The sequence below is a fragment of the Pseudoliparis swirei genome, chromosome 7, assembly GCF_029220125.1.
Source record: "Pseudoliparis swirei isolate HS2019 ecotype Mariana Trench chromosome 7, NWPU_hadal_v1, whole genome shotgun sequence".
In the NCBI taxonomy this organism is placed as follows: domain Eukaryota; kingdom Metazoa; phylum Chordata; class Actinopteri; order Perciformes; family Liparidae; genus Pseudoliparis; species Pseudoliparis swirei.
The window spans coordinates 15,707,033-15,730,720 of NC_079394.1; the positions used below are offsets into that span (position 1 = coordinate 15,707,033).

A 23,688-nucleotide genomic window follows, 5' to 3' on the forward strand; every position below is an offset into this window, starting at 1 on the left:
GGGAATAAACATGTCAACTTCAGTACACAGTTTGTCTCACGCGCATTACTAAGCGAACTCGACTCGCACCACACTTTGGGAATCCCTGCCATAGAGAATGCATTGAGAGCTCTGTTTTGTGAAAAAAATGGATTTAACATTGGAGTCAATGGGAGAGGTCTGGGGCGATTTTCATTCCGCCCAAAGTCGCCCCAAAATCGCCCCAGAAGGGGCGGGGCCATTGGAAGCACGACTTTAGGCTGACTGAATGACTGTTACCTGATTGGACAATGACATCCAGAGGCAGATCAGACGGTGGTAGAATGTTTTTGTTTGTTTTTCCCCCAGGCAGTGCATCGCCCCAATCGCCCTTATGGACAAGCCGCCCCTGGATCTGGGTCTAGTCCACGGTGGCTGGTCTCTGCTGGAGTCTGAGCAGGAGGAGGTTCTGGTGAACCTGCTTGACGTCATCTGGTCTCTACAGAATCAGACCCGGTGGCTCCGATGAGGAGCTTCAAGAAGAACTCTATAGAACCAGACCACCTTCTCTCTGTGAAAGTGTTTTTCAACCTTTTTTGAGCTGCAGCACATTTTCTACATTAAACAAATCCCGTGGCACACCAAAACAATTACAAAATGTCAGTTTAGAGTCTGTATTTTTCTTTTAAAATATTTCTCCATCGCCGTTCTCCACCACAGCGTCTCCAGTGCATCATTTAATTTTACTATTTAAATGTTAAAGTAATTACTGCGCTACCTACCGCCACCTACTGGCACGAAGCATATTTAATTGCTAGGCCAGCCACTATTTTACTCTGGACTCCATAGTAAGATCGTGTAATAGCCGGTCTCATGGCGCACTGACAAAAGAATGGATATCATTGTCGCGCTCGTAGCTCGAGCTAGCTATGAGCTAGCTTAAACGTGTTTAGAATGGCTAATTTATTATTTGTGGGCCTACTTTTATGAATGCAAGACTTGCAAGCAACGTTACGGTACTACTCTGAGTTCAGGCTGCTCTTGTCATCATCGGTCTCCACGTTTTCAAGGAGACCGTCTCCTCATCGCGCCCAGCCTGACGCTGATGGGCTCCGCAGGGTTCACGCAGTCACACACGGCTCAGCCTCCGCTCTCAAAGTTCAATATGAGGCGATCGTAACCTGCTGACAGGGCGGAGTCACCAGAGAAGTTCAACATAATAGTTTTTTTGATTTTCAATGTACGTTGCGTTTCGGTCCGGGTAGCACCGGTCGTAGAGGAACCGGTGCCATATTGGCACCGGATTTCGGTACCCGACCCGACAGGAGTTAGGTCTGCTCCTGACGTTCTGCGACGAGAAACAACAGTGCGTAACGAGAACATCTGGGTGTTTCCCTTTCACTCTGCTAACGATGTTTTGTCTCCAGATGACGTTTCAGCTTGCTTAAAACTATGGCACTGTTTGCTAGCTTTTCCCCACACAGCAAAGTGAATCCAAACGAAAGATAACTTTCACTTTAATGCTTACTGCCACCCATGGCATGGAAGAGTTTTTAATTAACTGCTCAGCCACTATATTGCAGGCTCAGACGCTCAACAATAGCACATTATTTGCGGCAACTAAATAATATTTTTGGGGACCAATTAAGTGAAATTGGACATTTTTCCTACGGCACACCTGACGAACTCACACCCAGTGGTTGAAAATCACTGCTATAAAGGACCAGGACTAACTGAGGTCTATAGAGGACCAGGACTAACTGAGGTCTCTAGAGGACCAGGACTAACAGGTCTCTAGAGGACCAGGACTAACTGAGGTCTATAGAGGACCAGGACTAACTGAGGTCTATAGAGGACCAGGACTAACAGGTCTCTAGAGGACCAGGACTAACTGAGGTCTATAGAGGACCAGGACTAACTGAGGTCTATAGAGGACCAGGACTAACTGAGGTCTATAGAGGACCAGGACTAACTGAGGTCTATAGAGGACCAGGACTAACTGAGGTCTATAGAGGACCAGGACTAACTGAGGTCTATAGAGGACCAGGACTAACAGGTCTCTAGAGGACCAGGACTAACTGAGGTCTATAGAGGACCAGGACTAACTGAGGTCTATAGAGGACCAGGACTAACTGAGGTCTATAGAGGACCAGGACTAACTGAGGTCTATAGAGGACCAGGACTAACTGAGGTCTATAGAGGATCAGGACTAACTGAGGACTCAGACCCTCAGAGCAGGATTCACCTTTCATCCTTTTGATGAAGTCTCTGTCATCCGACCCGACGACTTCCCGAAGCCTCTTCTGACCTCCTGCAGAGCGAAGAGAAACCTGTTATCACCATGGAGACGCTACCTGGTCACGGACCTCTGTCATTCTGAAGTCTTGTGAGTAGTCGGAGAATAAAAATAAACAATCCAAGTGAAGTGCACACACCTTCTAATGGCCTCGCGGAGGGTTTACTGGAGGGGAGAGGATCAATATTCAAGACCTTGTCCAGCTGTCCGAAGGCCAGGAGGCGTAACGCATGCTGAAACACACACACACACGCACACTGGTTGTATAGAAGTCTAGGCTTCATGTGTTAAAGCTGCATTCTCTCTCCTGAACACCAGGGGGAGACTCACTGGTTGTATAGAAGTCTACGCTTCATGTGTTACAGCTGCATTCTCTCTGCCGACCACTAGGTGGTGACTCCTCTGGTTGTATAGAAGTCTAGGCTTCATGTGTTAAAGCTGTATTCTCTCTCCTGACCACCAGGGGGGAATGAAGACCGACCTGTGCGCTGCTCGTGATGTCGTTGGCCTGCTGGGCCCCGAGGTCGGACAGGACGTCGGTGGGTTCCCTCTCGCAGGGGTCGTGAACTCCTGGACCTCCTGGACAAGAAGACAACAACAAGTAAACACGCAGACACACACATGATTGGCAGACGGCCTGCTGAGTGTACTCTGATTGCAGCAGCAACAGCTCATCAATGATTCAGAGCGTCCAGGGAACGAGCTGCCGAGGGGAAACCCAATCAAGTCGTCAGAGAGAGAGAGCGAGGGAGAGAGAGAGATAGATAGAGAGAGAGAGAAAGAAAGGAACAACTGAATATTTCACTGTATGAAACACGAGTAATAGTTAAATTACTTCCTGGGAGCCCGAGGGAACCTGCAGCCTAATTCAATTCAAAATTTGTCTCGGAGCTTTACAATCTGTACACATAGACATCCTGCCCCAACCTCACATCGGACGGAGGAAAAAAATAAAAATAACTGGAAAAAAAAAGGAAGAAACCTGGATGGACAGATGCAATAGATGTAATGTGTACAGAAGGACAGAGTTAAAATACATTCAATGAATATGACAGAGTGTCGATCCATCAGGCAGATGGCGGTGGGGAGGAGGAGTCTCAACAGGACAGTGGCGTAGTCATGAGCAGGAATTCCCCATCAGGCAGATAGGGGCTGGACCAGGGCAAACCTGATTCAGAAGAGGAAGGTCTTAAGTCTACTCTTAAGCGGTGACTGTGTCTGCCTCGGACTGAAATTGGAAGCTGGTTCCATAAAGAGGAGCTTGATAACAAAAGGCTCTATTCCCCATTACTTTTTAAGACTCTAGGAACTACAAGTAGTCATTTAGTGGCGTAGCTCTCTAGTGGGCAATATGGTACGACAAGCTCCTTAAGATATGATGGAGCATCACCAATCAAGGCTTTGTAGGTTAAGAGAAGAATTTTAAAAGTGATTCTTGATTTTACTGGGAGCCAGTGCAGAGCAGCTAGTGCACCGTGAATGCACCGTGACGCCGCAATGCATCATGGGAAATCTTTAGGACTTCCTGTGTTGAATTCATTCAGGATGTTTGTAAATGTTTCTCCTGCTTCTTCGTTGATATGATAACCCGTGTTTTTGATTTCCCCTCAAAAGGATTATTCTTGTCATTTCATTTGTGAGTCTGAGAAGTGAATGTGTTCACGTCATGACTTCAGGCCGAGTTTCATCATTCAGGAGATGAAAGCAGTGAAACATACGCTGCCGACGACCACATTTAGAAAGAGGACTCAATGTTTTACTTTTAAAGCTTATTTCACCTCGTTGATGGAGAAAAGGAAAAAAACAAAATGTCTAACAGACTCCATGAAGATCTCACAAAGATCCAATCTGGTTAGAAGTAGACTGCTGGTCCACCGCGTCGCCCTCCAGCCTTCCATGACAACAACCTGACAGACGAAGCCCAGGGCGACAGCACAGCTGGTTGATACTTTTGCTTCTCGACTATAACATCCTGTGGTGGCTCTGCTGGACCTCCTGCAGTGTGGACTAACTGGTTTCCATCACCACTCTGGACCTGGGACCTGCCCCCCCCCCCCCCCCCCGGCCACTGACCTGGCAGCAGGACCCCCGAGGCGATGCACTCCATGACGCGCCGCAGGGCCTCGCCCGGGCCCAGCGGCCGGTTGCAGGTGGCCACGGCCTTCTCACAGATCAGCTCCAGAGGCTGCAGAGGACGGACAGAAGGAGGAGGGACATGAACTTGTTCTTGGTCCCCCTGGGGGGGGGGGGTGTACGGCGCATGTGTGAGCCCTACCCGTCCTGTGAGGAGCCGCCACCCGGACACCCGGCTGCACACGTCCCTGAGGATGCGCAAGACGACGACGCACGACTTGAGATCTGTCACTCTGGCCTGACAGAGAGAGAGGCGGAGCTTAGTGACATCACATTTAGTGGACAGGAGAGAGGCGGAGCTTAGTGACATCACATTTAGTGGACAGGAGAGAGGCGGAGCTTAGTGACATCACATTCAGTGGACAGGAGACTGAAGGCGGAGCTTAGTGACATCACATTCAGTGGACAGGAAAGAGGCGGAGCTTAGTGACATCACATTCAGTCAACAGGAGAGAGGCTATACTAAACTCCATCTGTTCTCACCTGGAACCATTTGGCGTGTCGGAGCGCCGCCAGCGCCGCCCGGCACTTCTTCCTGTCCAGGACGTCTTCCTCCTCCTCCTCCTTCCCCTCCTCCTCCTCCTCTCCCTCCTTCTTCTCCTTCTCACCTTCCTCCTGCCACTCTTTGTCCTCTGGAGAGATGGACAGGATGCACACACGCACATGACATGATGTAATTCAATTGAGGAAATTCAATTGAGGAAATTCAACATGGCCCCCCGCATCCTCAGAACATTCTACACCAGTACCATCGAGAGTGTTCTGACAGGTTGCATCACCGTCTACTGCACCGCCCTGGGCGTAGGGCACTACAGAGGGTTACATCGTTGGAGGTGAGCTTCCCTCCATCCTGGACATATACACCAAGCGGTGCGTGGCCAGGGCCAAACGGATGATGAAAGACAATAACCACCCCGGCCACAAACTGTTCACCTTCTACCGTCAGGCAGGCGATACCGCAGTATCAAGTGCCGCACAAACAGACTGAGGGACAGCTTCTTCAGTCAGGCCATCAGGCTGCTGAACAGGACTGAGACCCTCATTAACACTACACACCAGAACATATTCTGTGAATATCTATGGCCATGGTGTATATTTTATTACATTGTTTATATATATATATTGTATATATATATTGTATGTATATACATATATATATATATATAGTCTCAAAAAAGTGTATATTTTATTACATTGTTTTATATATATATATTGCCATGATGTATATTCTATTACATTGTTTTATATATATATTGTTAATACTTTCTTCTTTTTTTTGTGTGGATATTGTATAGTTTATTCTCATTCTTATTCTTTTTTTAGTCTGCTACTTTTGCACATAAGAATTTCACGAACCGATTATACTTGTATAAAAGGGGATGTGACAATAAAAACTTGAAACTTGAAACTTGAAACCATTAAAGCTCCATCGGACGAGGCGATGCTTCGCTGTTACCGGGCGGATTACGGCCAGAAAACTAAAAGAAGGTAAATGTCGACTGGAGAGAAAATATTCTAAATATAATGTTCACTTCCAACTTACATCGATTCTATTAGGGTGCCTAAAATCCCTGTCTCACGTAGTAATAACACTACGACGGTGTAGAAGTACACTTCTAAAACACCGGTACTGCCCCTTTAACTCTTGTGTTGCCTTAGGGTCATTTTGACCCGAATCACCTTAGGATTAATTTGACCCCATTCAATGTTTAATGTCGGTGTTCTTTCGGTAGTCAACAAACAAACATAAAGTGCCTCACACTTAAACTTGGAAAACAATATTAATTCTAATAATTTTCTGGAGGTTTTAATTGCTGGCGTCAAATTGAACCCAAAGGGTAAAATATGTTAGTAAATATAAAGGTAACAGGAGGGTGAAACATTGAATCGGGTCAAAATGACCCTAAGGCAACACAAGGGTTAAATACATCTGACGGGAGATGCTTTCTAACGACGCCCATCTGCTGGACAGGACACCTGACACAGACATTTAATGTGGGGGGAGGGGGTGGGGGGCTGAGTACCTTGCTCGGCGGCTCCTCGATGCTCCTCCCTCATGGTCAAGGAGGAGAGGGTGACCTTCAGCGTCATTCGGGGTTCCGTGGTGCTGCAGACCTGGATGGCGGCGTCCAGGACGCAGGGCTGCACCTCGTATTTATCCTCCGTCATCGACTGCAACGCAACAAAATAAAAACAGCAGGAAGACACAAGAAGGGGAAGCCCCGCCCCCTGCCCCCCCGCTGTGTTGGTGTGTCAGAGGTCAGAGGTCGAGGTGTGATGATTTCAAGATGAAACACTTCCTTTGACATAATGTCCACTTCACTGCGTCTCCTCTGCGTCTCCTCTGCGTCTCCTCCTACAGATTTCCTTTCATCTGGTTTGAGGATAAATAAAATAAAACTTCTTCCTCCTGAGAAATGATTTATTCTCCTCGTGATGTCGTCGTCATTCTGTGGACGAGTTGCTCCGTCTGGCCAACATCATAAAAACTGTCACACAAACTCCTCAGTGGAGTTCAACTCGTTCGATTGTGACTGATGAGGGTGTCAATAAAACAATGTGTGTGTGTGTGTGTGTGTGTTCAGTGGGACATCATATCTGAAAGAGCTTTCAAGAGGGAGGAAGAGGAGATCCAACGTGAGCCTGTTGACGGGTTCATGTTTACAGGATTATTAAAATATATTATTAAATACTTTGAGTCAGAAAGTGTATTGCACTAATGCTTTGAAGGTATTTTAATGTCATATTATATATAATATATAATATATATCAGAGATTTATACAATGTATGAACATTTGTATTTATATCCTCTCCTCTCTCCTCCCTCCTTTCTCCTCCCACCGCTCTCCTCCCTCTTCCTTCCTCTTCTCACCTCTCTCCTCTCTCCCCCCCTCCACCCTCCTCTCCTCCCTTCCTTCTCCTTCCTTCTACTTCCTCCACTCTCCTTCCTCCTCTCTCCTCCATTCTCTCTGGTTCATGCGTTTGTTCCTCCTAGACTAGATATATATCCTCCCCCAACCTCTCTAAGGTCCTGGATACCCCACAGAGCTAGAGTTGGAGCCTAGATGGAGGTGGGGCCGAGCTGGAGGCGGGGCCTAGTTGGAGTTGGAGCCTAGCTGGAGGCGGGGCCTAGCGTACCTGTATCTGCAGTGGCAGGTTGGTGCTGACGGTGTGCAGCAGCAGCTTGGTGGGTTTCTCTCTGCACATCAGAACCAGCTCCAGGTCCAGGTCCCCTCTGATCAGCAGGCCTTTGGCCACCAGGCCGACCCGCATCACGCCGCACAGAGTGGGGGGCGGAGCCACGGCAGCCGACGTCCTGTCGGCCCGAGGGGCGGAGCCACAAACGTCAGACACAAAGACGCAGATAGACTGTTGCTACCTGTCTACCAGGCTTTAGAGTTTTAGAGTTTTACTTTAGATTTCTCCTGTGATATTTTAATATATAAAGTTCCTCATCGGGACTCAAAGCAGAGAACTAGAACTCATCTGAGCAGAATGACTCCTACAAATAAATTATTATCTATTTAGATAGATAGATAGATATATACTTTATTAATCCCCAAGGGGAAATTTGTCGAGTCAGTAGCAGCAACACACAAGAATAAAAAAACAAAACACAAATATAAGAAGGGTTAGGGTGATCTGGCAAGAGGTGAACTGTTGTAGAGCCTCATAGCCGTCGGCAGGAATGTTCTCCTGTATCTCTCCTTGTGGCAGCGGAGCGTGAGGAGACGTCTGGAGAAAGTACTCCTCTGTCCCTGTAGGAGGTGGTGGAGAGGTGGTCCGGGTTGTCCAATATGGACACCAGTTTCTTCAACGACCTCCTCTCCACCACCTGTTCCAGGTGCTCAGCTGGCAGCCGATGATGGAGCCAGCCTTCCTAACCAGTTTGTTAAGACGGCTGGTGTCACGGCTCCGATGCTGCTCCCCAGCAGACAATGGCAAAGTGCAGCACACTGGCGACAACCGACTGGTAGAATAACTCCAGCATCTTGCTGCACACGTTGAAGGATCAAGCTTTCTCAGGAAAAGAGACGACTCATCCCTTCTTGTACACAGCGTTGATGTTGGCCTTCCAGTTCAGTCGGCTGTCGATGGAGACGCCCAGGTACTTGTACTCCTCCACCATGTCCACGCCCACTCCCAGGACACTCAGAGGTGGAGGAGCTGTCGCTCCTCCTGAAGTCCACCACCATCTCTCTGGTCTTGGCCACGTTCAGCCGCAGGTGGTTCTCATCGCCCACTTTACAAAGTCACTCACCACTGCCCTGTACTCCTCCTCCCGTCCATCCCTAATACACCGACCACTGCAGAATCATCAGAGTACTTCTGCAGATGGCATGACTCCGTGTTGTACTGGAAGTCACTGGTGTACAGGGTGAAGAGGAAGGAGACAGAACAGTTCCTGTGGGGCTCAACATCACTGACCACCGTTCCAGACAGCACACGGCCCAATCTGACAAACTGTGGTCTGCCTGTGAGGTAGTCAGTGATCCAGGAGATGGTGGGCGCGTCCACGCCACCGCAGCTTCTCACTCAGCAGCAGTGGCTGGATGGTGTTAAATGCACTGGAGAAGTCAAAGAAAGTGACTCTCACAGAGACATCGGTTCCATCCAGGTGCGACTGAGCTCGTTGCAGCAGGTAGATGATGGCGTCGTCCACTCCCACATGAGGCTGGTAAGCAAATTGCAGAGGTCCAACGATGATTTCACCTGCGGCCGGAGGTGGGCCAAGACCAGCCTCTCCAGCACCTTCATCACATGGGAGGTGAGGCGACCGGTCGGTAGTCGTTGAGGCCAGATGGTGCTGACTTCTTTGGGACAGGGACCAGGCACGGCGTCTTCCACAGCACGGGACTTCCCGCAGCCCCAGGCTGAGGTTGAAGAGGCGCTGCAGGACACCAGACAGCTGGGTGGCGCAGGTCTTTAGGACCCTGGGGCTGATGCCATCAGGACCTTCAGCTCTGCGCTGGTGTAGTTTCTCCAGCTGTCTTCTCACCTGGTCAGTCGTCACAGAGAGAGGGGAGGGTGGAGGAGCCCATTGTTATTGAGGGCTCGGTGGATGTGCAGCTCAGCAGGGGACAGAGGAGGAGGTGTTTGGGAGGTGTGATGTGTGGAGGAGGCGGGGGAGGCTGTGAACTGAACCTATTGAAAAACAGTTCAGCTCGTTGGCCCTCTCCAGGAGCCCCTGGCTGTCTCCTCCCACCTTGAAGCCAGTTATCTGCTTCATGCCAGACCACACCTCCCTTGTGTTGTTCAGCTGGAGTTTGGCCTCCAGCTTCCTCCTGTAGGAGTCCTTGCCTCCCTGAGCTTCACCTTTAGGTTGCGCTGGGCTTTCCTCAGCTCATCCCTGTCTCCAGACCTGAAAGCAGCTTTCTTCATGTTAGAAGCGCCTTCAGGTCCCTGGTGATCAGGGCTTGTTGTTGGGAAGCAGCGCACAGTCCGTGATGGGATGGTGGTGTGTTCACAGAACTTGATGTATTCCGTGATGCAGTCGGTCATACTGTTGATGTCCTCCCGTCACGGTCCACACAGCACATCCCAGTCCGTTGACTCAAGCAGTCCTGTAGGCGTCGTTAGCCTCCATAGACCACCTCCTCACAGTCCTGGTGGTCACCGCAGCCTCTTCACCAGAGGAACATACCTGGGTGTCAGCGGACCAGGTCATGATCAGACCTGCCGAGGGGGAAGGGCAGTGGCGCTGTATGTCCTTAGTATTAGCATACAGCAAGTCCAGAGTTTTATTGTTCCTTGTTGGGCAGTCTATGTATTGATGGAAGGTTGGCAGAGCTTTATCCAGTGTGGTGTGGTTAAAGTCACCAGTGATAGCCATGAATGCTCCAGGCTGATGATTCAGCAGAGCAGACACAGTGGAGTGGATGGTGTCCACAGCTTCCTCAGCGTCAGCTGATGGCGGCACGTACCGACAACCACAATGGCGGACGTGAACTCTCTCGGCAAATAGTACGGGCGCATCCCCACGGCCAACAGTTCAATGTTCGGGCAGAAGCGCTCCTTCACGCACACATGGTCCGGTGGCACCACCGTTCATTCACATTATCAGCGATCCCCCCCCCCCTCTTCTTACCGCTGTGAGTGGCGTCTCTACCTGCCCGAACAGTCCTGAAGCCGGGCAAAGACGCGCTGTGATCCGGATAGTCCGCGTGCAGCCACGTCTCAGTGAAGCACAAGAGACTGCTCTCACGGAAGACCCTCTCGGTCATTACCAGCGCGCCGAGCTCATCCGTCTTATTCGCCAAAGACCTCACGTTCCCGTTATGATCGACGGTACCGAGGGTTTGTATCTCCTCGTTTTAGCCCTCCGCTTGACACCCGCTCTACAGCCGCGAGCCCTTCTCCGTAGCTCCAGCGGGATCACAGGTCTTTCTCCAGGCAGAAGCTTCGGCCTGCACAGCGCGATCAGCTGAGCACGCGAGTAGACGACGGTCCCAGTCATTGTTATGCTGCGGCTCACCGATACTCACGACAAAGTGAACAAAAGCCACAGTAGAAGTATCGAAAAAAGTAGTTATGGTCCAGTGTCCGACCGTAACTAAGACAAACGTGAAAGAAAAGAAGAAGAAAAAGAGGAAAAGTGCAAAAAAAAAGACAATAAAATAAAAGCAAAACGCCACTACTGAAACAAGCAGCCGTTGGCACAGCGCTTCCTCCTTACAGCCTCTCTTCTCTACTCCTTTCTCCATCCTCTCTCCTCCTTCCTAACTCCTCCGTCCTCGCTCCTCCTTCCTAACTCCTCCCACCTCCCTGCTATCTCCTTCCTCCTCCCACCTCTCTCCTCCCTCCTAACTCCTCCATCCTCTCTCATCCCTCATATCGCCTCCCTCCTAACTCATCCATCCTCTCTCTCCTCCATCCTCTCCTCCCTCCTCTTTTAACTCCTCCATCCTCTCTCCTCCCTCCTAACTCCTCTCTACTCCCTCCTCTCTCCTCCCTCCTCTCTTTTAACTCCTCCATCCTCCCTCCTCTCTTATTATTTTGATATTTCCATAACAGGACTGTCTCAGAAATTAGAATAGAAGTTCTTTATTTTCTGTATGCAATTCAAAAACAAAAATGTCATGCATTCTGGATTCATTACAAATCAACTGAAATATTGCAAGCCTTTTATTCTTTTAATATTGCTGATTATGGCTTACTAAGAAAACTCTAAAATCCTATCTCATAAAATTTTAATATTTCCTCAGACCAAGTTAAAAAGATTTATAACAGCTGAGTGTTTGTCAAGGCTCAGGAAACCCTTGCAGGTGTTTCGAGTTAATTAGACAATTCAAGTGATTTGTTTTTAGGACCCTGGGGCTGATGCCATCAGGACCTTCAGCTCTGCGCTTGGTAGTTTCTCCAGCTGTCTCTCACCTGGTCAGTCACAGAGAGAGGGGAGGTGGAGGAGCCCATTGTTATTGAGGGCTCGTGGATGTGCAGCTCAGCAGGGGGACAGAGGGGAGGAGGTGTTTGGGAGGTGTGATGTGGAGGAGACGGGGAGGGCTGTGAACTGAACCTATTGAAAAACAGTTCAGCTCGTTGGCCTCTCCAGGGAGCCCCTGGCTGTCTCCCTCCCACCTTGAAGCCAGTTATCTGCTTCATGCCAGACCACACCTCCCTTGTGTTGTTCAGCTGGAGTTTGGCCTCCAGCTTCCTCCTGTAGGAGTCCTTGCCCTCCTGAGCTTCACCTTTAGGTTGCGCTGGGCTTTCCTCAGCTCATCTCGTCTCCAGGCCTGGAAGCAGCTTTCTTCATGTTAAGAAGCGCCTTCAGGTCCCTGGTGATCCAGGGCTTGTTGTTGGGCAAGCAGCGCACAGTCCGTGATGGATGGTGGTGTGTTCACAGAACTTGATGTATTCCGTGATGCAGTCGGTCATACTGTTGATGTCCTCCCCGTGCGGTCCACACAGCACATCCCAGTCCGTTGACTCGAAGCAGTCCTGTAGAGCGTCGTTAGCCTCCATAGACCACCTCCTCACAGTCCTGGTGGTCACCGGCAGCCTCTTCACCAGAGGAACATACCTGGGTGTCAGCCGGACCAGGTCATGATCAGACCTGCCGACGCGGCCAAGGGCAGTGGCGCTGTATGCGCCCTTAGTATTAGCATACAGCAAGTCCAGAGTTTTATTGTTCCTTGTTGGGCAGTCTATGTATTGATGGAAGGTTGGCAGAGCTTTATCCAGTGTGGTGTGGTTAAAGTCACCAGTGATAGCCATGAATGCTCCAGGCTGATGATTCAGCAGAGCAGACACAGTGGAGTGGATGGTGTCCACAGCTTCCTCAGCGTCAGCTGATGGCGGCACGTACACGACAACCACAATGGCGGACGTGAACTCTCTCGGCAAATAGTACGGGCGCATCCCCACGGCCAACAGTTCAATGTTCGGCTACAGAAGCGCCCTTCACGCACACATGGTCCGGGTGGCACCACCGCTCATTCACATAAACAGCGATCCCGCCTCTTCTTACCGCCTGTGTAGCGTCTCTGTCAGCCCGAACAGTCCTGAAGCCGGGCAAAGACGCGCTGTGATCCGGATAGTCCGCGTGCAGCCACGTCTCAGTGAAGCACAAGAGACTGCTCTCACGGAAGACCCTCTCGGTCATTACCAGCGCCGAGCTCATCCGCCTTATTCGCCAAAGACCTCACGCTCCCCGTTATGATCGACGGTACCGAGGGTTTGTATCTCCTCGCTTTAGCCTCCGCTTGACACCCGCCTACAGTCATGAGCCCTTCTCCGTAGCTCCAGCGGGATCACAGGTCTTTCTCCAGGCAGAAGCTTCGCCTGCACAGCGCGATCAGCTGAGCGCGAGTAGACGACGGTCCCAGTCATTGTTATGTTATGCTCACCGATACTCACGACAAAGTGAACAAAAGCCACAGTAGAAGTATCGAAAAAAGTAGTTATGGTCCAGTGTCCGACCGTAACTAAGACAAACGTGAAAGAAAAGAAAAAGAAAAAGAGGAAAAGTGCAAAAAAAGACAATAAAATAAAAGCAAAACGCCACTACTGAAACAAGCAGCCGTTGGCACAGCGCCTCCTTACAGCCTCTCTTCTCTACTCCTTTCTCCATCCTCTCTCCTCCTTCCTAACTCCTCCGTCCTCGCTCCTCCTTCCTAACTCCTCCCACCTCCCTGCTATCTCCTTCCTCCTCCCTGCTTCCACCTCTCTCCTAACTCCTCCATCCTCTCTCATCCCTCATATCGCCTCCCTCCTAACTCATCCATCCTCTCTCTCCTCCATCCTCTCCTCCCTCCTCTTTTAACTCCTCCATCCTCTCTCCTCCCTCCTAACTCCTCTCTACTCCCTCCTCTCTCCTCCCTCCTCTCTTTTAACTCCTCCATCCTCCCTCCTCTCTTATTATTTTGATATTTCCTCAACAACCTTACAGGACTGTCTCAGAAAATTAGAATATTGTGATAAAGTTCTTTATTTTCTGTAATGCATTATTATATTGCAAGCCTTTTATTCTTTTAATATTGCTGATTATGGCTTACAGCTTAAGAAAACTCTAAAATCCTATCTCATAAAATTTTAATATTTCAGACCAAGTTAAAAAAGATTTATAACAGCTGAGTGTTTGTCAAGGCTCAGGAAACCCTTGCAGGTGTTTCTGAGTTAATTAGACAATTCAAGTGATTTGTTTAATACCCTACTAGTATACTTTTTCATGATATTCTAATATTTAGAGATAGGATATTTGAGTTTTCTTAAGCTGTAAGCCATAATCAGCAATAAATCAGAATAAAAGGCTTGCAATATTTCAGTTGATTGTAATAATCCAGAATGCATGACATTTTTGTTTTTTAAATTGCATTACAGAAAATAAAGAACTTCATCACAATATTCTAATTTTCTGAGACAGTCCTGTATATTCTACGCGTCTTATTTAAAATCTTTTACTTTGACCAGACTCTGTGAACTTTACATTCTGAGCTCCTCAGTGAAGCGATGACGCCATGTTGGATTGAGACCAGCAGTCATGTGACTTGGACTGAGCTTCAGGCGCGTAGAGCCGACATGTCTTCCAACAATGATACAACTTGTAGACACTTCAACTCCATTGTTTGTCTTTTTTTATGATAATGAAATACAACACCCTCAAAGTGTTGATCACAAGAACCCACTGGAGGGGACGTACCTCGCCTCCGCGGCGTCTTCCACCGCCTCATCATCGGCGGCGCCGGAGGAGACCTCCCCCGAGGACCCGCGGAGGCCGTCCATCCAATCGGAGACCTTCTTGAGGGCTCCCTCCACGGTGGACACCAGCGTCTGGACGGCCTCCAGCTCCTCCGGCGCCGGGTAGATGCTGGCGTGCTTGGCCATGACGTGGCGGTCGTCGTTTGCAAACGACCGGAACGACCTCTGGGGGACAAGAGAGACGCCGAGGAGCTTTACAGTTTCAGGTGTGAATCACACCGAGGCTCAGAGGGAAGAATAAAGAGACGGCTTTGGCTGCTGGAGGCCCGATGTGTGATAATCCGCTTATAGAACAATGAGACGATGAGAAGCTCCTGAATTAAAGCTGCAGATGCTGGAAACGAACACTTTCACCACGCAATGACTTTGCTCCTGGTCCCTGGTCAGACCGTCAATGGGCTCCAGTTGTCTTTGTTAAACGTTCATTATGTTGAGTTAGTGGATTTCAAACATAGAAACTTGCGTTTTAGGATTCAACCGCTCCGGTTTTGCAAAAGGTTTTTTTGTGCTATTGTGTCTATAATAATCAATAAGTCATCGTCATCATCGTTATTACCTTCGCATTGAAAATGCGGATGGTTATGTTTTGATCGCCGTGTATTTATTTATTTGTATGCGTGTTATCCGCATAACACAAAAAGTATTAAACCGAATCGCATGAGATTCGGTGGGATCATTGGTTATTATCCGGGGACCATTTGATTAGATTTTGGGATCAATCGGGTCAAAAAAAGGTCAAAATCTTCTTTTTACCACAGCACGGCAATTTGTATCCAATTGGCATGAAACTAATGCCAACATGTTCATAATTCAATGCCCAATCTTGTGATATGCGAAGGTATGCGCTCTACCGAGTGCCCATTCTAGTTGTCTTTGTTATGGTCGTCGTTATCGCTATCCGCGTTACCATCGGCAATATGACCGTCATCATCGTCGTTGTTATCATCGTTATTGTTGTTATCGTTGTTATCATCGCTATTGTTGTTGTTGTTGTTATGTTGTTGTTATCATCGTCGTTGTTTAACTGCAGAGAAACTGATCCCACATGTTGTTGACAGACAACTCTCAGGAGGAAGCAGCCGACAAAATCCAGAACAAAGCAGACCCCCCGCCCCCTCGCTCAGACGTTGTGGTTCTTGTTTTTTTGGGTTTCCTCCCAGGCTGTCAGCGAACACCTGACGGCCCCGAGCTGCTGCCGGCTCCTCGTGACCCAGATACAGCCGGCGTCAACATGGAGGACTCGTATGAGAGGGGTGGAAGAAAAAGAAGAAAGAGGAGGTGTGCTTTCACGAGCCACGAACACGCCGAGCATCAAACGCGGCCTTCAATCCAAGGTCAAACTCTCTCTCTCCATCTTCCTCTTCCTCCCATAACCCCCAGCGTGTAAGCACACGCTCATTACGGTGAGTTATTGATGATGGCTTTAATAATTCATGGCCATGAGTCTCTGGGGAGGAGGGAGGGGGCGAGGAGGGGGGGTCATTCATCACGACCTAGTTACATTTCTGGCCCAACTGTTGCCGGGGGCGACAACCACGACACAACCAAAACGTACACTGGGAACATTAACGAGATCCAAATGAAAGATTAACCCCTTCACAGCCCCCCGACACTCATTCTGGATCGGGGCCCCGCCTCCTTCCTTTAATCTGTTAGCTACAAGACAGCTGGGGGGGGCTTTAATTAATTGTTGACGGAGGGTATTTACTTAAATCTGAAGTAATTACTCTTTTTTCCTCTCGCAGGAGGACGACACACACACACAGACTCACACACACATAAACTCTCACACACACACACACAAAGCTCTGACACACACAAACTCACACACAAACTCTCTCACACACACACACTCACACATCCACACAAACTCTACCACACACACACACACACTCACACACTCATACACACACACAGTGTGTTATTGATACGTTGATAGACAGAAGAAGAAGAGTTCTCCATGAGGACTAAATATTTAACATTTTCCCTTTTACCACTAAATAAAACGTAACGTCTGAACCTTCTGGACCTCAAAGCTTCAGCCACTCTACAACACACTGTCAGCGCTGAACGACGACCTCGATGGCACGACGTCCTCTGTTCCCTGAAGGCAGCAGCAGGAGGTTCAGCCTCGTTGTCTCACTCAGAGTCTCCAGCTCAGACTCACCGGCTTCACAGTAAATCAGCGTTAAATATACCGGCTCTAAAAGCTAAATGGACTCACAGCCCGTCCACGCCACAGGGGTGTGATGCAGTGAAGTCAGGAGCTCCTTTCATGTTTATTTCTTATCATTTAACCATTTAAATAAAAAGACGTTCAACTCTGGTTTGATCTGGATGGAAGACGGGGAAAGGTTTAATGTAGCCTCAGGTCGGTTCTGATCCAATCCAACCAATCACATTTCCTTGAAAAGAAAGGTGCGCCCTAAATGTAGTTTTGCTGAAACGTGGTATAATTCTGTATAAACTATTACATCTACGTTTATTATATTAATCGATTAATCTGTCAATCATTTTTTCGATGAATCAGATAAAACAACAACATTGATTTCCAACGCTTTACTCGCTCGACTATTTGTGGTTCATTCGCGCCTTAGAGGGGGCGGGGCCTATCTCTGTTTGCTCCGTGAAAACAGTTTCCCATTTCCTTCATCCACCATGAAGAACTAACCACTAGTTCTGCTTTATACTTGTTGAGGACATCCCACACACATATAATAGACATTTAAATGAAACACCTGCTGCTAGAAACAGTCCAATAAGTCTTTAATATTTGATCTGAAACTCTAAACTCTGAATTAAATCAAACTATGTTTAGGTCGGTACCTCTTTGGGACCGAAGAAAGCCAAAAGAATGCACCGGAATAACAATAAAACAGCGTAGCTCACCATGTCCGGGCGGTGGGGGGTCGTGGGGGGGTCTAGGTGAGGACCAGGGTCCCGGGACTCCTCATGCAGTCGGACGTCTCGCTGTCGGTAGGAAAGAAAAAAAGAAAAATTTCAACCGTAAGAAAATAGTGTTTCTCTTATATTTCGTAACCCTTATGGACTTAGATTGTGAAAAATAATAAACAATTACGGACGGTTGGCTGGGAGGCGGAGCTAAAGGAAGACGGGGAGTCAATGACTTCACCGATTGGCTTTCCCATGAACGAACGGGGCGCCGCCTCCAACGTTCGCCAAGCATTTTTGTAAATGTGGGTGATCCCTGATTTAAAGCTTATTCTTAAAGCTGAGGGCTTTAAATGTGAGGCTGGAATGATAATCCCAAATGTTATCATGAGTTATATTATTATTAATATTATTCACATTTCACAATAAGGAGTTGAAAACATTTTCACTTATTTCACTGTACAAGCATTGTTGTTGTTGTTGTTGTTGTTTTCCGGTCGTTCGCCACGATGATCCGACTCCGAAACCTTTTGCCCAATTATCTGAGTATTTAAACTAACAATGAAAATTCCAAATCATACAGTTTATAACCTTAAATGACTTAATTAAAAGGATACACATTTGTCTTTTCAGTTGCACTTGCAGTGCGGAAAATGTTTGATTATGAAAGAGCGAATGGCGGCTTATATTTAGAGCGTCTTTCTTTTAAAACCATATTAATTATTTAAAACTCAGCGTAAATGAACATATGAATATAAACAAATGTCCATGAATCTTCCAGATTTTCCATGACCGTACGAACGTATGAGAGAGAGAGAGGGAGGGAGGGAGAGAGAGGGGGAAAGAGAAGGAGAGAGAGAGGAGAGGGGGGGGAGAATGAGAGAGAGAGAGGGAGGGAGGGAGAGAGAGGGGGAAAGAGAAGGAGAGAGAGAGGGAGAGAGAGAGAGAGGGAAGGAGAGAGAGGGAAGAGAGAGGAGAGAGAGGGAGGGAGAGAGAGAGGGGGAGGGATAGGGGGAGAGAGAGGGGGAGAGAGAGGGGGAGGGATAGGGGGAGAGAGAGGAAGAGAGAGGGGGAAAGAGAAGGAGAGAGAGAGAGACGGGGAAAGAGAGAGGGGGAGGGAGAGGTGGAGAGAGAGGGACAGAGAAGGAGAGCGAGACAGAGATAGAAGGAGAGGGAGATAGGAGAGGGAGAGAGAAAGAGAGAGGGGGAGGGAGAGAAGGAGAGAGCGAAGGATATAGAGGGGGAGGGAGAGGGGAGAGAGAGGGAGGGGGAGAGAGATAGGGGGGAAGAGAAGGAGAGAGAGAGGGAGCAAGAGAGAGGGAGGGAGGGAGCGGGAGAGAGAGGGGGAGAGAAGGAGAGAGGGAGAGGGGAGAGAGAGGGAGGGAGAAAAAGAAAGAGAAGGATATAGAGGGGGAGGGAGGGGGAGAGAGAAGGAGAGAGAGAGGGAGCGAGAGAGAGGGAGATAGGGGGGGAAGAGAAGGAGAGAGAGAGGGAGCAAGAGAGAGAGAGGGGGAGAGAAGGAGAGAGAAGGAGAGGGGGAAAGAGAAAGAGAGAGGGGGAGGGAGAGAGAAGGAGAGCGAGAAGGATATAGAGGGGGAGGGGAGAGAGAGGAGAGAGAGAGGGAGCGAGAGAGAGATAGGGGGGAAGAGAAGGAGACAGAGAGGGAGCAAGAGAGAGGGAGGGAGGGAGCGGGAGAGAGAGGGGGAAAGAGAAAGAGAGAGAGGCGAGATAGAGGGGGAGGGAGAGGGGGAGAAAGAGGGAGAGAAGGGGGGGAGAGCGTAAATGAACATATGAATATAACACATATGAATTTGTTTTTCCAGGACTTTTCCAGGCCTGGAAAAAACCATTTGAACATTCCAGTACTTTTCCAGGTTTTCCAGGACCGTACCCTCTTTTTGTGATGAGCGGCGCTAATGAAGCCTTTTATTCAAACAGCAGACGTCCCAGTGCAGGTCCACAGTTGGACGTCTCAACGTTACCCGGTCAGACGCACGTTATTAATCTAAATCACGCCGCATGTGTTCTCACTGTGAAATGAGTTTGAGGAAGCTGGGGAGGAAGTGTCCTTGTTGTTTAGGGGGCAGTGTTTGCCCCACTGACTGAACTCCAGGGGCATTTCAAAATAAATTGGGCACACTTTTTAAAACTTGGTGTCAATTCGTCCTCTGCGACCTTGACCCCGTGTTTCACTGACAGGAGCTCGGCCTCTGGTGGTTGATTCGCCGCTGGAGGATAAAATGCTGTTGGCTCCTCCCACAAACAGCAGGACTTCAAAGTGCTTAGGACTCGTCAATAATGGAGGACGTTGCTACGTGTGAGAGACCGGAGGACTCACCACATGAATGCTAACCAGCTTCACACCGGCTGAGAGGAGAGAGTGTGTGTGTGTGTGTGTGTGTGTGTGTGATGATGCATCACCTCTTCACATCTTCAGTCGAGGAGATGGGACTTAATTGACTGTCGATGACTGCGGAGGTGGAAGAGGAAGAGGAAGGTGACGCGGTGGCAGATTGAGGGTGACGTGTCGTAAGCAACCTTCACACATGCACTGCAACTCTGAATAATAAGGATATATATACTGTAGGGCTGCAACAACGAATCGATAAAATCGATAAAAATCGATTATTAAAATAGTTGGCAACGAATTTCATTATCGATTCGTTGTGTCGCGCGATTATTACGGCGCTCAATAAGTCACGGAGTATAAACAAAGTAGATTTGAGCGCAGAGCGGCGCAGGAGAAACAAGAGCGGAGGTTGAGGAGAGACGGAACGCTGCGTTGTGAGAGCCAATCAGCGCTGAGCTGCTCCTCTGTTGATGAATCTAATTGGCTGCTGCTGCTCACGTGGCGCTGGATGCGGAAGTCATTCACGTAGTCGGAGTCATTCACGGAGCTGAGTGCGCCTACGGGTGACGTTATGAACCCAGACACCAGGGCGCTACATGTCACGACGTGTGTGGCATTTCCACAAGAGTATAACGTAGACAACGTGGTTATTTATTCCGTGGCGGATAGCGGAACATATTTTTCCATGGAGAAAGGCAACGGAGATAAGCCACGACGCCACTGTGAGCGCTGCGCGTGCAGACAACATTTAACGGAGCGGAGCAGCGCGTGAGCTCTGATCGCTCTTTTAATGAAGTATCGATACTAAAAATATGCTAAATCACATCGTGTTTAACGTACGGGTACTTTGTTAGCATCGCTGCAGCGTGACAGCAGTAGATGTAGCGGACTAACATTCAAGCTAACCTAACTTCCCAAACGCTGTCGACATCTGAACGCTGATTGGCCGAGACGCGACACGTCCCATCAAAGATGTTTTATTGCGAAGAGCACCACTTCACATTTTCTCCGCGTCTCACTGCAATCTCACCGGCAGCGGGCCAGGTGAAAAAAATAATAAATCGGAACGCGTCTCTGGTATTGTTCAGGGGGCCACATGGGGACCACTGCTCAGGAGAGGAAAGCTGTCAGTCTGTTTGTGACGGTTCATCACCATGGTGACCAGTGAACAGGGTTCATCACCATGGTGACCAGTGGGTCTCCAGGACCTTTCCATGACTTTAAACCAAATTTCCATGATTAAACATTTTGTGAAAACTCTGTCTATATGTGACAAAGTGAGAAGATGTAGTATTTAAACTAACAATGAGAATTCCAAAGCATACTGTATATATACCGTGTAAATTAAAATTTTAATGAAACAAATTTGCATTACTTTTCCAAATATTTTGGGATTTTATTTTTTTCAATTACTTTTCTAGGCCTGCTAATAGCCATTTAAAAATTCCATGACTTTTCCAGGTTTTCCATGACCGTACGGACCCTGTTTTGAATAAAGGGTTGAAAATTAAAGTTTTTGTTTTTTTATCCGATTAATCGATAAAATAATCAACAGATTAATCGATTATCAAAATAATCGTTAGTTGCAGCCCTAATATACTGTATATATATATATATTAAAACTAAATATATATATATTAGAGGAGGAGTCATTAATAATGGCCGTGAGACTAAGTTTATGACAAAATAACAAACTGGGGACAATCATTCAAACTTAAAGCTGCATTCTCTCTCCTGACCACCAGGGGACGACTCCTCTGGTTGTATAGAAGCTAAAGTCTCCGTTATGAAATAGTTTCCTGACGTGCTCCATGTGAATAATTCAAACACTCTTGGGCTCTGTGAAGCGTTTCTCTCTCCCTGTGAAGCGCTGCAGTAGAATAACAACGAGCTTCGTTGACACTCGTGTGTTTGTTTATTAACTTCTGTCAGATTTATGTACAGCGTGACGTTCAGGTGGGACTAGAAAGTAAACAACACCAAGACTAACGGGAATAAAGGAAAAATGAATGCAGAAGCAGCGGGGACACCGGGCTACTGCACTCTAACCCCCCCCACACACACACACACACACCCGAGGGGAGGAGGTGATTGAATGGAGGTGATTAAGAATACAGCTCTGACTCTTCTTCAGGGCGCTGACGGCGCTGCAGGAAGCAGCAGACGGCGAGCAAAAGACAACGCAGATTTTAAAAAAGAAGAAAAGAAAGTGAGTGAGGAGCAGGGAAGCCCCCCCCCCCCCCCGCCTGCTGTCAGTAAATATAGACTTTATTCACAACACTCAGAGTCGTGCTGACGTCTTTCACATGAATAAATAAAAAGACGAGACGGGGAACGGTGGAAACACTTTGAGTGCATCCTCTCCTCTCTCCTTCCACCTCTCTCCTCTCTCACCTCCCTCTCTCCTCTCCCCTCTCTTTTCTCTCACCTCCCTCTCTCTCTCCTCTCTCCCCTCCGCCTCTCTCCTCACTCATCTCTCCTCTTTCCTCCTTCCTCCCTCCTCTCTACGGAAGAGGAAACCCCGTCAGAGCTTCTCATTTGTATTTGAACAAACTGCGATTAAAATCGTTGAGCTCAGTCACAGACGAGTGATTCGTTTAAGCCGAATTATGTTCATTACAGTTCAGCGACGCGTTACAGATGTTCAGCCTCACAGCTGGGCATCAACAACCCTCCATGAGCTCTTTAGATTAGCGAGGTCAAAAGGCCAAAAAGCCAGGGTCACTGTGACCTGGTGTCGGTAACTGAGGAACGCCTCGATGGGACCTCGAGGTCACTGTGATGATATATCCACATAATACAGCACAATAAAGTTTATTTAAATGAATATAGCACATTTTAGACTTATATACAACCAGAGGAGTCGCCCCCTGGTGGTCAGGAGAGATAATGCAGCTTTAAAACATGAAGCGTAGACTTCTATACAAACAGAGGAGTCATGGAGAGATTGCCAGTAGTGTGGGGGAGATTGATACTAAAATATGAATGATGCTTTCAGAGCGAACAACAGAAAGAAAAAAGCCAAAAGAGGACTGGCTGGTTATCAGCTCACCGGGGTCAAAGGTCAGACTGCTGCATCACAAATGGCTTCTCTGTACAGCTCCATCCCGTCCTCAGGTACACCCCCCCTCCTAATGCCTCTCACGTCCCCGAGCTGTCATGATCTGGAGTTTGTGTCTCGTTTTGTGTCTTGTTTTGAAGTCCTTGTGTCGTCTGTCTCCCTGTGATTGTCTGCCCTGGTCCTGATTGTTTCCTTCTGTGTGATTGCTGGCCCCGCCCTCATTGTGTCCACCTGTGTCTCGTTCCCCGTTGTCCAATCACCTCCGCCTGCCTGTGTATGTAAACCCTGTTCGTCTCATTCTCTGTGTGCAGTGTTGCCAGGTCCGCGGTTTTCCCGCGGAATTGGGCTACTTTTGAAGTGTTGCCGCGGGTTGAATTTCTTGTCCGCTGGTTCGGGTAGACCTATTTTGCATGCAAATTACATGAATATCTTTAAATTAAAATCCATATTTTAAATGAAATAATTTATTTCTACCCAAATCCTACCAAACTGACTCCAGATCAGCACGTACACACATGGACATGGGACACGCCCACATACACACACGCACCTAAAGCTCTCGCCGCTCTCAGTCTCCCGCGACCCGCTCGATCCCAACTCTGGTCTGGTAGTTAGTGTAGCTAGCTACACTGGAGAAACATGCCACCCGGTAAGTGGGCTAAATACGGGAAGAAATATACGAAAGAATGGGAAAGTGAAAACGGAATTAAAGAATGGATAGAACGTGTGGCTGGGGATGATACCAAAGCTTTTTGTCGGCACTGCAAAACCGAGATTCGTGCGCACCAGTGATCTCCAAA

General features: G+C 48.3%; 1 protein-coding gene across 5 annotated transcripts in view; it reads right to left on the reverse strand.

Moving 5' to 3' along the window:
• Positions 1–23,688, reverse strand: part of LOC130196391 (spermatid perinuclear RNA-binding protein-like) — a 54,196-nt gene that overhangs the window by 21,883 nt on the left and 8,625 nt on the right. For 4 of the 5 annotated variants that reach the window (XM_056418466.1, XM_056418468.1, XM_056418470.1 and 1 more), the window contains 10 exons: positions 17,475–17,555; positions 14,527–14,750; positions 7,527–7,704; positions 6,412–6,559; positions 4,871–5,019; positions 4,530–4,625; positions 4,328–4,439; positions 2,736–2,833; positions 2,394–2,487; positions 2,204–2,269 (listed from right to left, as the gene is read on the reverse strand). In XM_056418466.1, coding sequence (XP_056274441.1) covers positions 2,204–2,269; positions 2,394–2,487; positions 2,736–2,833; positions 4,328–4,439; positions 4,530–4,625; positions 4,871–5,019; positions 6,412–6,559; positions 7,527–7,704; positions 14,527–14,750; positions 17,475–17,477 — 1,168 coding nt within the window. In that variant the 5' untranslated portion in view covers positions 17,478–17,555. The remainder of the gene's footprint in view (positions 1–2,203; positions 2,270–2,393; positions 2,488–2,735; positions 2,834–4,327; positions 4,440–4,529; positions 4,626–4,870; positions 5,020–6,411; positions 6,560–7,526; positions 7,705–14,526; positions 14,751–17,474; positions 17,556–23,688) is intronic. The other variant, XM_056418469.1, reaches the window with a different exon arrangement.